Raw genomic sequence first — 14,067 nt, forward strand, 5'->3', positions numbered from 1 at the left:
CTAGAGTGAAGTCCACCAAGGCAGGAGGGAGGTCTAACTTGGCCAGGGTCTAGAGTGAAGTCCACCAAGGCAGGAGGGAGGTCTAACTTGGCCAGGGTCTAGAGTGAAGTCCACCTAGACAGGAGTGAGGTCTAACTTAGCCAGGGTCTAGAGTGAAGTCCACCTAGACAGGAGGGAGGTCTAACTTAGCCAGGGTCTAGAGTGAAGTCCACCTAGACAGGAGGGAGGTCTAACTTGGCCAGGGTCTAGAGTGAAGTCCACCAAGGCAGGAGGGAGGTCTAACTTGGCCAGGGTCTAGAGTGAAGTCCACCTAGACAGGAGTGAGGTCTAACTTAGCCAGGGTCTAGAGTGAAGTCCACCAAGGCAGGAGGGAGGTCTAACTTGGCCAGGGTATAGAGTGAAGTCCACCTAGACAGGAGTGAGGTCTAACTTAGCCAGGGTCTAGAGTGAAGTCAACCTAGACAGGAGGGAGGTCTAACTTGGCCAGGGTCTAGAGTGAAGTCCACCTAGACAGGAGGGAGGTCTAACTTGGCCAGGGTCTAGAGTGAAGTCCACCTAGACAGGAGTGAGGTCTAACTTAGCCAGGGTCTAGAGTGAAGTCAACCTAGACAGGAGGGAGGTCTAACTTAGCCAGGGTCTAGAGTGAAGTCCACCTAGACAGGAGGGAGGTCTAACTTAGCCAGGGTCTAGAGTGAAGTCCACCTAGACAGGAGTGAGGTCTAACTTGGCCAGGGTCTAGAGTGAAGTCCACCAAGGCAGGAGGGAGGTCTAACTTGGCCAGGGTCTAGAGTGAAGTCCACCTAGACAGGAGTGAGGTCTAACTTAGCCAGGGTCTAGAGTGAAGTCAACCTAGACAGGAGGGAGGTCTAACTTGGCCAGGGTCTAGAGTGAAGTCCACCTAGACAGGAGGGAGGTCTAACTTGGCCAGGGTCTAGAGTGAAGTCCACCTAGACAGGAGTGAGGTCTAACTTAGCCAGGGTCTAGAGTGAAGTCAACCTAGACAGGAGGGAGGTCTAACTTAGCCAGGGTCTAGAGTGAAGTCCACCTAGACAGGAGGGAGGTCTAACTTAGCCAGGGTCTAGAGTGAAGTGCACCTAGACAGGAGGGAGGTCTAACTTGGCCAGGGTCTAGAGTGAAGTCCACCAAGGCAGGAGGGAGGTCTAACTTGGCCAGGGTCTAGAGTGAAGTCCACCTAGACAGGAGTGAGGTCTAACTTGGCCAGGGTCTAGAGTGAAGTCCACCTAGACAGGAGTGAGGTCTAACTTAGCCAGGGTCTAGAGTGAAGTCAACCTAGACAGGAGGGAGGTCTAACTTGGCCAGGGTCTAGAGTGAAGTCCACCTGGACAGGAGGGAGGTCTAACTTGGCCAGGGTCTAGAGTGAAGTCCACCTAGACAGGAGTGAGGTCTAACTTAGCCAGGGTCTAGGGTGAAGTCCACTTAGCCAGGTCTAGAATGAAGTCCACCTAGACAGGAGTGAGGTCTAACTTAGCCAGGGTCTAGGGTGAAGTCCACTTAGCCAGGGTCTAGAGTGAAGTCCACCTAGACAGGAGGGAGGTCTAACTTAGCCAGGGTCTAGGGTGAAGTCCACTTAGCCAGGTCTAGAATGAAGTCCACCTAGACAGGAGGGAGGTCTAACTTGGCCAGGGTCTAGGATGTCCGCCTAGACAGGAGGGAGGTCTAACTTGGCCAGGGTCTAGGATGTCCGCCTAGACAGGAGGGAGGTCTAACCTAGCAAGGGTCTAGAGTGAAGTCCACCTAGACAGGAGGGAGGTCTTACTTGGCCAGGGTCTAGAGTGAAGTCCGCCTAGACAGGAGGGAGGTCTAACTTAGCCAGGGTCTAGAGTGAAGTCCACCAAGGCAGGAGTGAGGTCTAACTTAGCCAGGGTCTAGAGTGAAGTCCGCCTAGACAGGAGGGAGGTCTAACTTAGCCAGGGTCTAGAGTGAAGTCCACCCGGGGGGGGGGGGGGGGGGGGGGGGGGGTCTAACTTAGCCAGGGTCTAGAGTGAAGTCCACCTAGACAGGAGTGAGGTCTAACTTAGCCAGGGTCTAGAGTGAAGTCCACCTAGACAGGAGGGAGGTCTAACTTAGCCAGGGTCTAGAGTGAAGTCCACCCAGGGGGGGGGTCTAACTTAGCCAGGGTCTAGAGTGAAGTCAACCTAGACAGGAGTGAGGTCTAACTTAGCCAGGGTCTAGAGTGAAGTCCACCTAGACAGGAGGGAGGTCTAACTTAGCCAGGGTCTAGAGTGAAGTCCACCTAGGCAGGAGGGAGGTCTAACTTGGCCAGGGTCTAGAGTGAAGTCCACCTAGGCAGGAGGGAGGTCTAACTTGGCCAGGGTCTAGAGTGAAGTCAACCTAGACAGGAGTGAGGTCTAACTTGGCCAGGGTCTAGAGTGAAGTCCACCTAGGCAGGAGGGAGGTCTAACTTGGCCAGGGTCTAGAGTGAAGTCCACCTAGGCAGGAGGGAGGTCTAACTTGGCCAGGGTCTAGAGTGAAGTCAACTGAGGGAGGGAGGATGGGAGAGAGAGAGACACACACACACACACAAACACCGATGGACCCAGCTTACTCACACAGATTGCCCAAGCCTTCTCACACTTGCTGACCCATACACTCTGACCTAGCCACACACAATGACCCATGAACAGTTATATTTAACACCAGCGGGTGTTTGGGTATTTCCACCAGACAAAATATACAGCAGTGAAGAGGCAGTCCATACAACATGCTGACTGAGAAGTGGTTTTGCGTGCTATTCAACATGCTAAATACCGTCATGACTGAAATCAAAGGCAGGTGTATACTCACTCTTTCCCATAGAAGGTTGGTCTGTTGGGTACCTGCAAACAAAGAGACAAGTGTTTAGGGACGACCTTGCGAATCAGTTGCTATACAGCGCAGACATGTGTTTGCATATCACACAGTATCAGAATGAACCATAATGTGTGCTTTGTATAATCATTCGAAATTCAGTTAAATGGACTAATTATTTGGTCAGTCTCACAACTCTGTGTGACCTTATTGGGGTGAACACAAGCCAGCAGCACACGACATAATCTGATGCAAGACTTACAGAGGTGTGTTCCAACTCTTTCAAACATGTTAGGAGTGAGCGTTTACAGACACTTTCACCAATCATCCTGTCACATCAAAACCAAAACTGAAGAATAAAACCCTAGTCTTTGATGAGAAGACACATCAACCACTTGGCCACCCAACCAGGTCTAAGATGTGGTACAGTACCAGACCATGAGTTGGTCTGATGCTGTTTTATAACATCTTCCCTGGGCAAGAGAGTAAAGTGACTGTAAAAGTCCAGTTTCCACCCGTGCCAAGCTAGGCCGGAATTTCTGGTTTTCAATCCAGGGTTTTCACAGTGAAGATGATCTGATAGATAATCAAGATCTATTTTGTTATAAAACAGGTCTAACTTCACAAAGTGCATCAAATCATGTGAGCACCTTGGTTAAAACATGAAAAGATTTGGAAAATTTCTGTTGATGCTAAGATGAGGGTATACATGCTTTGCAAATCCTGCAGTCTGCATGGCAGTTTACGAACTTGATGTTGATTTGGTTACGTATTTTTGATAGGACAATGCATCATGATGCATGGACTCGTTAGTCCTACCAAAGTACAACTCCACAATTCCAGCCTAGTTCGGTAAGGCTGGAAACTGGACTTGTATAGTCAGTTAACTCCCTTGCCTCAGGAAGCTGGTTTTATAATTGCAACACAGCATATTCCTAGTAGGGTACAATCCACTGCCTTCATCCATTGTGGCCATGACAATTATGGGCACCAAGTTCCCCTAGTGAAATCAAGTGTTTCACCGAACGTAAATACAGAATGATTTGAATACACATAAGGGTGACATGTAAAATAAACTGTTAACTACAAATGTCTGCTGGCATGTACAAGCTGTTTCAAGATACTGTTTCATCAATTAATGTATATGTGTACTCTATACAGTTACATCTGTGATAATGGTAAATAAGTCCCACGACCCATGGTACACATGTAATATTTTGTTTTGTTTGCTGTTTAACGCCTCACTCCAGTAAAGCAATATTCCAGCTGTATGACCGCGGTCTGTAAATAATCGAGTCTGGATCGGACAATCCAGTGATTGACATCATGAGCATCGATCCAAGCATTTGGGATAGGATGACATGCATCAACCAAGTCAGCAAGCCTGACCACCCGATCCCATTAGTTGCCTAAGCATAGTTGTGATTGACATCATGAGCATCGATCCACAGAATTGGAATGCCATGACATGCATCAACCAAATCAGTGAGCCTGACCACCCGTTCTCGTCAGTCACCTTTTACTACAAGCATAGTTGCCTTTTACGGCAAGAATGGGTTGCTGAAGACCTATTCCAGCCTGGATCTTACACACATGTTATAACGTGTATGTATCCCACACAGTGGTACTGCATCTGTGAAAGCATGGTACATAACTCTAACAATGGCCCATGGCACACATGTTATAACGTGTATGTATCCCACACAGTGGTACCACATCTGCGAAAGCATGGTACATAACTCTAACAATGGCCCATGGCACACATGTTATAACGTGTATGTATCCCACACAGTGGTACCACATCTGCGAAAGCATGGTACATAACTCTAACAATGGCCCATGGCACACACGCAATAACGTGCATGTATCCCACACAGTGGTACCGCATCTGCGAAAGCATGGTACATAACTCTAACAATGGCCCATGGCACACATGCAATAACGTGTATGTATCCCACACAGTGGTACTGCATCTGTGAAAGCATGGTACATGGCACACATGTGAGTGAGTGAGTGAGTTGGGTTTAAAGCAGCTTTTAACATTATTCCAGTTATATCACGGCGTGTCAGCTTCATGTGGGAGGAAAGCCCAAAGTGATGCAGGCCTAAGACGTTTACCACTTCGGTGAAACCCACGAGCACGGGTATTGTGCTGACAAACCTAGAAACATAATTGGGGTGAACCGGGATTCGAACCCACAATCATAGGTTTCTGGCGTGCCCAAGGGACGAAACTCTGCACAGCGTATCGCGGCGCCTTAGACGACTGGGCAGCCCGTGCCCCCGGCACACATGTAATAACATGTATGTATCCCACACAGTGGTACAGCATCTGTGAAAGCATGGTACATAACTCTAACAATGGCCCATGGCACACATGTAATAACGTGTATGTATCCCACACAGTGGTACTGCATCTGTGAAAGCATGGTACATAACTCTAACAATGGCCCATGGCACACATGTTATAACGTGTATGTATCCCTCACAGTGGTACTGCATCTGTGAAAGCATGGTACATAACTCTAACAATGGCCCATGGCACACATGTTATAACGTGTATGTATCCCACACAGTGGTACCGCATCTGTGAAAGCATGGTACATAACTCTAACAATGGCCCATGGCACACATGTTATAACGTGTATGTATCCCTCACAGTGGTACTGCATCTGTGAAAGCATGGTACATAACTCTAACAATGGCCCATGGCACACATGTTATAACGTGTATGTATCCCACACAGTGGTACTGCATCTGTGAAAGCATGGTACATAACTCAAACAATGGCCCATGGCACACATGTTATAATGTGTATGTATCCCACACAGTGGTACTGCCTCTGTGAAAGCATGGTACATAACTCTAACAATGGCCCATGGCACACATGTTATAACGTGTTTGTATCCCACACAGTGGTACCGCATCTGTGAAAGCATGGTACATAACTCTAACAATGACCCATGGCACACATGTAATAACGTGTATGTATCCCACACAGTGGTACTGCATCTGTGAAAGCATGGTACATGGCACACATGTGAGTGAGTGAGTGAGTGAGTGAGTGAGTGAGTGAGTGAGTGAGTGAGTGAGTGAGTGAGTGAGTGAGTGAGTGAGTTGGGTTTAAAGCCGCTTTTAACATTATTCCAGTTATATCACGGCGTGTCAGCTTCATGTGGGAGGAAAGCCCAAAGTGCTGCAGGCCTAAGACGTTTACCACTTCGGTGAAACCCACGAGCACGGGTATGGTGCTGACAAACCTAGAAACATAATTGGGGTGAACCGGGATTCGAACCCACAATCATAGGTTTCTGGCGTGCCCAAGGGACGCAACTCTGCACAGCGAATCGCGGCGCCTTAGACGACTGGGCCACCTGTGCCCCCGGCACACATTTAATAACATGTATGTATCCCACACAGTGGTACTGCATCTGTGAAAGCATGGTACATAACTCTAACAATGGCCCATGGCACACATGTTATAACGTGTATGTATCCCACACAGTGGTACCACATCTGCGAAAGCATGGTACATAACTCTAACAATGGCCCATGGCACACATGTTATAACGTGCATGTATCCCACACAGTGGTACCGCATCTGCGAAAGCATGGTACATAACTCTAACAATGGCCCATGGCACACATGCAATAATGTGTATGTATCCCACACAGTGGTACTGCATCTGTGAAAGCATGGTACATAACTCTAACAATGGCCCATGGCACACATGTAATAACGTGTATGTATCCCACACAGTGGTACCGCATCTGTGAAAGCATGGTACATAACTCTAACAATGGCCCATGGCACACATGTAATAATGTGTATGTATCCCACACAGTGGTACCGCATCTGTGAAAGCATGGTACATAACTCTAACAATGGCCCATGGCACACATGTAATAACGTGTATGTATCCCACACAGTGGTACCGCATCTGTGAAAGCATGGTACATAACTCTAACAATGGCCCATGGCACACATGTAATAACGTGAATATGTACACATGATCGTATCTCACCTCTCTCTGACAGATTATCCGGCGTGGTTTAGGAGCTTCTTGCTGAAGGGTATATACTGAAAGAACAAAGTTAGATCACACATCTTATTATTAGCATTTTTTTATAAAAAAATTCAGCGATGAGTTCATTCACTCAGTGTCTTATTTCCTATTGGGACCCCTATACACGCCCACTCACTCACTCACAACATCAATTCAATCAAGTTAAGAGAGTGAGTTGTGATTTATGTCATGCTTCCTGATAATCCACTCACCAGAAATAACATGGTGGGTAACACCAAGAATGGACTTCACACGTCGTAGCCATGAAGGGATTCAATCCTGCTACTTCAGTGTGAAGAACCAACACTTCAACCACTGGACATGCCACTCGCCCACCCATTGCTGACATCACTCAATGAGCCAATGACTGTACATGATAAACTGATTATACTTGATGGGAGTTCCTTGTCATGTTAGTGCTGTTAGAGGTGGACGTAGTAACATGCCACACGATAAGGTTACATAGCAATGTTCATATAAAACCAATTACAAATTGTTTGTACAATGTAGTCATTTTCATTCCATATTTGACTGTAATATTTGTTGAAATGGAATTACTGTTTTATGTATTTGCCCTTTTTTTCATCCTGCCAAAAAGCTGACAGCATATTTCACCGAACAAGGTCCCACTATTAATAATTTTGCATCAATGTTTAATAAACAAACACACAAACAAACAAGATTTTGTGTAGAAATGTGAAGAACCTCATTTTTCAATACCGGCCTCCTTGTAATGGATGAGAAATCTAAACCTTAGAAGAAAAAACGTGTGCCTATCCAGGTCATGTAAATATGTCATCATTTGAACACATGTATTCCATGTCTTGGTGAGTTACCAGAAACACGAAAATATGATGCTACAATCTAGCAGGCGAATGATCCCAAGGACAACGTGAGGAGATCTCCTCTATCCACCATGTTGGAGCAGCTACTACCACATCATGGGCCTGTGTATTGCAACACACATACATCCTGCTGTGCTGTGTGGGAGCAGGACATCGTGCCTATCAGATATATATCTACATCCTTGTTCGCTGTGCGTAATGAAAACAACGCTAGATCTCATAAACAGATTTAAACTTTTAATACTGTTGTCAAAATAACACCAAAAATATTTTTTTCTGTCAAACGTTGCCATAGTTTATGAGCTACAGAATAAATACCTAGCACTCTTGAGTGACAAAATCTACAACACTAAGGGCCAACTCGTGAATCTGTGTTAAGCATGTTAAGTGGATTATTGTCTTCATTATTAGAAAACATCCACACCAACTCATAACAACAACATGTTTACTGAGGAAATATGTTGAAGCACTTCGCCTGTTATAATGATGACATGATATTCACACAAGCATATCATATATATATATATGATATTCGTGGTGAAGTATCCATGTAAAGAGATATCATCAGAGTTCGAATGATTTCCTTATCAGTTTCCAGAGATAATTAAAGCTAATGTTCTTGCTTGTCTAATAATATTAATAAATTATACATAATGCATGAACTGGATATTTCAATCATCTCAATAGGTGAAAAAATAATAACATTGGCAATTCATTTGTAAAAACAATCTTTATTTAAAAAAGGGCATAAAAAATCTTGTTATTCTGATTAAATGTTTTCCATTTTTTTTTTTTTTAGGTCAGCAGATCTTTCAAGCAATCAAACAAACATGTAAGACCTAAGTAGTGTCTAACTAATGTGTGAAAGAGGTCATCCACAAGGAAATGTCAAACGTCCTTCATGAATGTTACACATTTCAGATTGGCAGACTTATGTTGAACACAGTTGAATGAGTGAGTGAGTGAGTATGGTTTTACGCTGCTTTTAGCAATATTCCAGCAATATCAAGGCGGGGGACACCAGAAATGGGCTTCACATATTGTACCTATGTCAGGAATCGAACCAGGGTCTTCAGCGTGACAAGCGAACACTATAACCACTAGGCTATCCTACCGCCCCCTCCAGTTATATCGCAGCGTGTCACAGCTTGGTGCCAGACGAACGCCTGAAGTGATGCAGGTCTTATACGTTTACCACTTCTGTGCTGAAAAACCTAAAAAAATAATTAGAACAAACCAGGATTCGAACCCAGGATGATAGGTTGCTTGTGTGCCTAAGGGACGCAACTCAAATAGTGGACATCAAATAGTGGCACCTTAGATGACTGGGCCACCAGTGCCCCCTGTCCAACATAAACACGTTTCACACAAATACAGTACACCATAAATGTGTATACATTCACAGTGAGTGAGTGAGTGAGTTGGGTTTTACACCACTTTTAGCAATATCCCATCAACGTCATGGCACTGGACACTAGAAATGGGCTCTAGACGTTGTACCAATGTGGAACCAGCCAATCCGGTGATTGACATTATGACTAATATGAGCAACGATCCACGACGTTGGGGTACAATGACATGCAATCTACCAACACGTCAAGTCTGACCACCAATCCATTAGGTCACCACTTATCACCTGCATAGGATGCTGGGGACCAAGGATCCCAACCTATGGGCTATAAGGACCAACGGGATATAAGGACTCAATGGGATATAAGGACCCACAGGGTATAAGGACCCACAGGATATAAGGACCCACAGGATATAAGGACCCATGGGATATAAGGACCCACGGGATATAAGGACCCATGGGATATAAGGACCCATGGGATATAAGGACCCAACCCATGGGATATAAGGACCCAACCCATGGGATATAAGGACCCATGGGATATAAGGACCCACAGGGTATAAGGACCCACAAAAGGACAAGTAAGAATGAAGAAAGTTGCAGCAATACTCACAGTAGGTCTTCCATGTTGGCAGTGGCTGACTCTCCTCTCCATCTGCAAGAATAGTAACATAATCATAATTACGTTGTCGCCGACGGTTACGGGTCGTGCTCTTTCTGCGACACACAGATTCCAAATCCATAGTGCTTGTCGATGGCAGTACCTTCACGTAGCTATATGATCCATTACAAATCAGTGTCGGTACAATTTCCCACAAAACTATTCCACAACGAAGATCTCAGTACGTTCTAACAGAGTCAACTGCCCAGTTGTCAACAATCTACACACACGTTTTCCAACACATCCACAACTTGTCACAGCTAATAAAATCCAAATTCCTTGAGCCTGGTATCTCTCCAGCTGTGTGTGTGGAAGTACATGTACAAGCATGAAGAGAGGAAGCAACACCACATAAGAAGCCAGGAGTTTCCTGGTTGAGGTGCACAGTGATCACTACTAATACACTCAGTCATGAAATACGTCTCGTGTTTCGACCCATGACCCTGTCCACAATGCTGGATCACAATGGCGAGATTTACTTCCTGCATGCCAACCTAAGTGCTCTCTACACCATCAGAGACTGTCGGTCAATCGTGTCTCACAAACATAAAGAAGTACAGTTTAAGAAGATGTTTGTGAAACAGGTCAAGTGTGAGCTGAATTAAAAATCCTGTTTCACTTCCTGATAAAGATGAAATGTTTTAACCATTTATATCCAACCTAGAAATTTACTTATATTCTTACAAACACTTGTGCAAAATATTTTTTCTTAAGAACAATATCTGTGTTCAGTGAAGTAATACTTGCCCTAGTTTTAACCTTATATAAAGATTTTGAACTCGAGTGACACAAAGCTTACTGGAGTTGTGAAAATATATTTGTGAGGGATTGTTGCTGTTGTTAGTGTTCAAGGGGTCAAGAATGCTCAGCTTCCTGCCTTCCCAGAGTGCACTGCTTCACTTCAAGGATTACCCAGCTGGCCATCATCGGCAGGACTTCCTCTCCTGCGGTAACCCTCCCCTGCGGTGACCTCCACTGCGGCAACTACACCCCTATGGTCTACAACAGCAACAACTACGCCAGGCTGAACACAGGTATACTGTCATGCTTCGCCGAACACACAATAAAAGTGGTTTGTACATTGAAACTCAGACCTCAATCGTGACTGAAACTTATTTTACATTTTAAATTTATGCATCATACACATTTGTATTTGTCCATTTAATCCTGTATATAGGATCACAGTGTCACTGTGTGTCACTGTGAGTCATTTGTAAGGGAGGTCTTTAGAAACCCTTGACTATCAGATCCCCACCCCTTCCCCTGATGTACTTGTGCATGACAGGGTTGACAAGGAAATATGTTGGATTAATTGTAACACAAACATACCATCCTTATCACTGACAGAATCTGCTGGTAATATTACTGTTGTTCAAGCTGGTGATATTTATTTGATGCTCAGTCACAAGTGCTTCAGATCAAATAATTAAACCTGTTGATATATGATCAATGTCGTTTGGTTGTTTTGACTTAAAGTTATGTGATTTGTTCAGAATTCATGAATGGTAAAAAATATTTTGGTATATTCATATGATTATAGCAAGAAGAATTAAACAATGGTCAGTTATCCTTTCATTTGTGTATTAGCCGGATAACCTAATATTTGGCCTAAACTTCAATGTAGACGGCAGAACAATTTGTTTTACAAAATTTTAACTTGTCAAATTGGCACTGCTACTACTGAATGAAAAATGGCAAGATACCAAAAGATAATTGATTAAGTTGTAAAACAGTGTCAGCTAAAACAAATTGTCAAAAGTAATTATTTCTTTTTTCTAATTCCATAAAGCAAGTAAATAAAAACATAGGCCCTTATTAATCAGTCTCTGGTTGTTGGATTCTGTAGGCTGATGAGGCTTGTTCTTCATCCAGCACTACACCGACAGAGTGCCTCAGTGCCAAGGGAAGCATGGTGCCCTCTTGTCAAGGGAAGCAACTCAGTGAGAGAGAACAGCAGTGAAATGTACTTTGTTCGTCTCTACTCTTATCAACAACTTGACATTGCAACCATGTCAACATGGCCTGTCATCTGATACAGGCTTACTCTTGTCTTAATTCCCTGACTAGGTGTCAAGGAGAGTGAATGGATTAACCTCCATCCGAAATCATGCATGCACTCCTCCACCCCTAATTGCCCATGGTTTCAGGTAGACAGGTAGAATTCACTACCAGGACTAGCTATGTCCTTATAGGCACACATAACATAAGGGTGTGGAAACTATACTATCATGCCATCCCTAGACCAAATCCCCCCCCCCCCCCCCCCCCCAGCTAGCAACTACGACAACTACCCCCTGCAGGCTAGCAACTAGGCCAACTCTCCCCCTGCAGGCTAGCAACTAGGGCAACTTTCCCCTGCAGAATAGCAACTAGGCCAACTCTCCCCCTGCAGGCTAGCAACTAGGGCAACTTTCCCCTGCAGAATAGCAACTAGGCCAACTCTCACCCTGCAGAATAGCAACTAGGCCAACTCTCACCCTGTAGAATAGCAACTAGGCCAACTCTCAACCTGCAGAATAGCAACTAGGCCAACTCTCACCCTGCAGAATAGCAACTAGGCCAACTCTCACCCTGCAGAATAGCAACTAGGCCAACTCTCACCCTGCAGAATAGAAACTACGCCAACTCTCTGCCTGCAGAATAGCAACTAGGCCAACTCTCACCCTGCAGAATAGCAACTAGGCCAACTCTCACCCTGCAGAATAGCAACTAGGCCAACTTTCCCCCCGCAGAATAGCAACTAGGCCAACTCTCACCCTGCAGAATAGAAACTAGGCCAACTCTCACCCTGCAGAATAGCAACTAGGCCAACTCTCACCCTGCAGAATAGAAACTACGCCAACTCTCACCCTGCAGAATAGCAACTAGGCCAACTCTCACCCTGCAGAATAGCAACTACGCCAACTCTCACCCTGCAGAATAGCAACTAGGCCAATTCTCCCCTCCCCCAAACTCTCCCCCTGCAGAGTAGCAACTATGCCAACTACCCACCCCCTCCCCTCTGCAGGTTAGTAACTAGGCCAACTCACCCCCTGCAGGCTAGCAACTCAGCCAACTTTTTTTTTATAAAATGTTTGTCAAAGCAAGTTTTTTTTATGTTCTTATATAAACATCATCAGTCATGTTAGTTAAAGAGAAGACTAATACATGTTCATCATGATAAAGCATAAATTATATCCTGAAATAAATACACACATAGTATTTTCCCGCACCCCCGTCCCCTCCTGAGCATCCAAGTCAGCATGGAGTGAGCAAGTCAAGAGATGAATACAAATTTATTTTTTTTAAAAAAGTCAAGAGATGATGTTGAAATATAATCTCTCACCATTGGAGTTTGGGACTACAGGTCAAGTGTCTCATGGGAGACAACTCTTCAAGTCAACAACTTGTATTGAGCCATGGCTCCTCTATGTTTGTCCATGCATTAACCAACTGAACTGATCAGGGCTTTCATCATGTTCATTGCTCAAAATAGAACCATCAACATAGGCAAATAATATTTATGTAATTGATAAATATGCTTGTGTTGGTCCAATATGCATTATGCAGGGGTGACTCACACATTGTTGCACAGTTTAGCATTTAGGTGTTGAATATCATTACAAATACAGTTATCAAAACAATGCTGTTTAAACCTTTAAAGTTTGTTTTTTTAATTTTGGCTATGGTCAGAGGTTAGAGCACTTAGACCCTGGTGTCTGATCTTTGAAATGGTTAGTTCGAGTCAAGATACCAGGTGCTCTAACCCATACTAAGACCCACGACATGGTAGGGCTGCCTATACACCATACAGTCCAATAGTCATTAACTAAATATCGGAGAAGTAACTTTGAGCAAATATGCAAACAGCTCTGACAGAAATCAACACATTTCACTTCACTGTAAGTGGTGACACATTATAATGATTAAGGCAAGGATTACTTTGTGGACATTTAAACAAAACAAAAATGTTTGGCAATTGACAATACTGATAACAAGCCTGTTTCAGTAAATAAATCTATATTTTATTTATATGTGAGATATTAACGATGACACAATTTTCATATCGATAATCATTAACATTTCTTCCCAAAGACGATAATTCCCATTATGGATATTTTTAGCCAGCTGTACTACATAGTGTCAACACACTATCTCCACAATACCAGGTACTTAGGCTGTGACGAGTCCAAATTTACTACCTGCCTACCCGACCATACCCAGGTACCTGCTACAGGTCTAGAGAGTTGTGTACAAAATGTTTGATTAGGAATCTTTTTACCACAGCCCTGGCAAAAACTGTTTAGATACATTATGAGTATTTATGACATAGTAACTTGGAACAATAAAGAGAAA

General features: G+C 44.3%; 1 protein-coding gene across 3 annotated transcripts in view; it reads right to left on the minus strand.

Moving 5' to 3' along the window:
- Positions 1-14,067, minus strand: part of LOC124122567 (N-chimaerin-like) — a 40,649-nt gene that overhangs the window by 23,497 nt on the left and 3,085 nt on the right. The window contains exons 2-4 of one of the 3 annotated variants that reach the window (XM_046485630.2): positions 9,685-9,726; positions 6,834-6,889; positions 2,806-2,837 (exon numbers count right to left, since the gene is read on the minus strand). In XM_046485630.2, coding sequence (XP_046341586.1) covers positions 2,806-2,837; positions 6,834-6,889; positions 9,685-9,726 — 130 coding nt within the window. Of the gene's footprint in view, positions 1-2,805; positions 2,838-6,833; positions 6,890-9,684; positions 10,413-14,067 lie in introns of those variants that run through there. The other 2 variants (XM_046485629.2, XM_048380531.1) reach the window with 2 other exon arrangements.

The sequence above is a fragment of the Haliotis rufescens genome, unplaced genomic scaffold (assembly GCF_023055435.1).
Source record: "Haliotis rufescens isolate VD_foot unplaced genomic scaffold, xgHalRufe1.0.p SCAF_31, whole genome shotgun sequence".
Classification (NCBI taxonomy): Eukaryota; Metazoa; Mollusca; class Gastropoda; order Lepetellida; family Haliotidae; genus Haliotis; species Haliotis rufescens.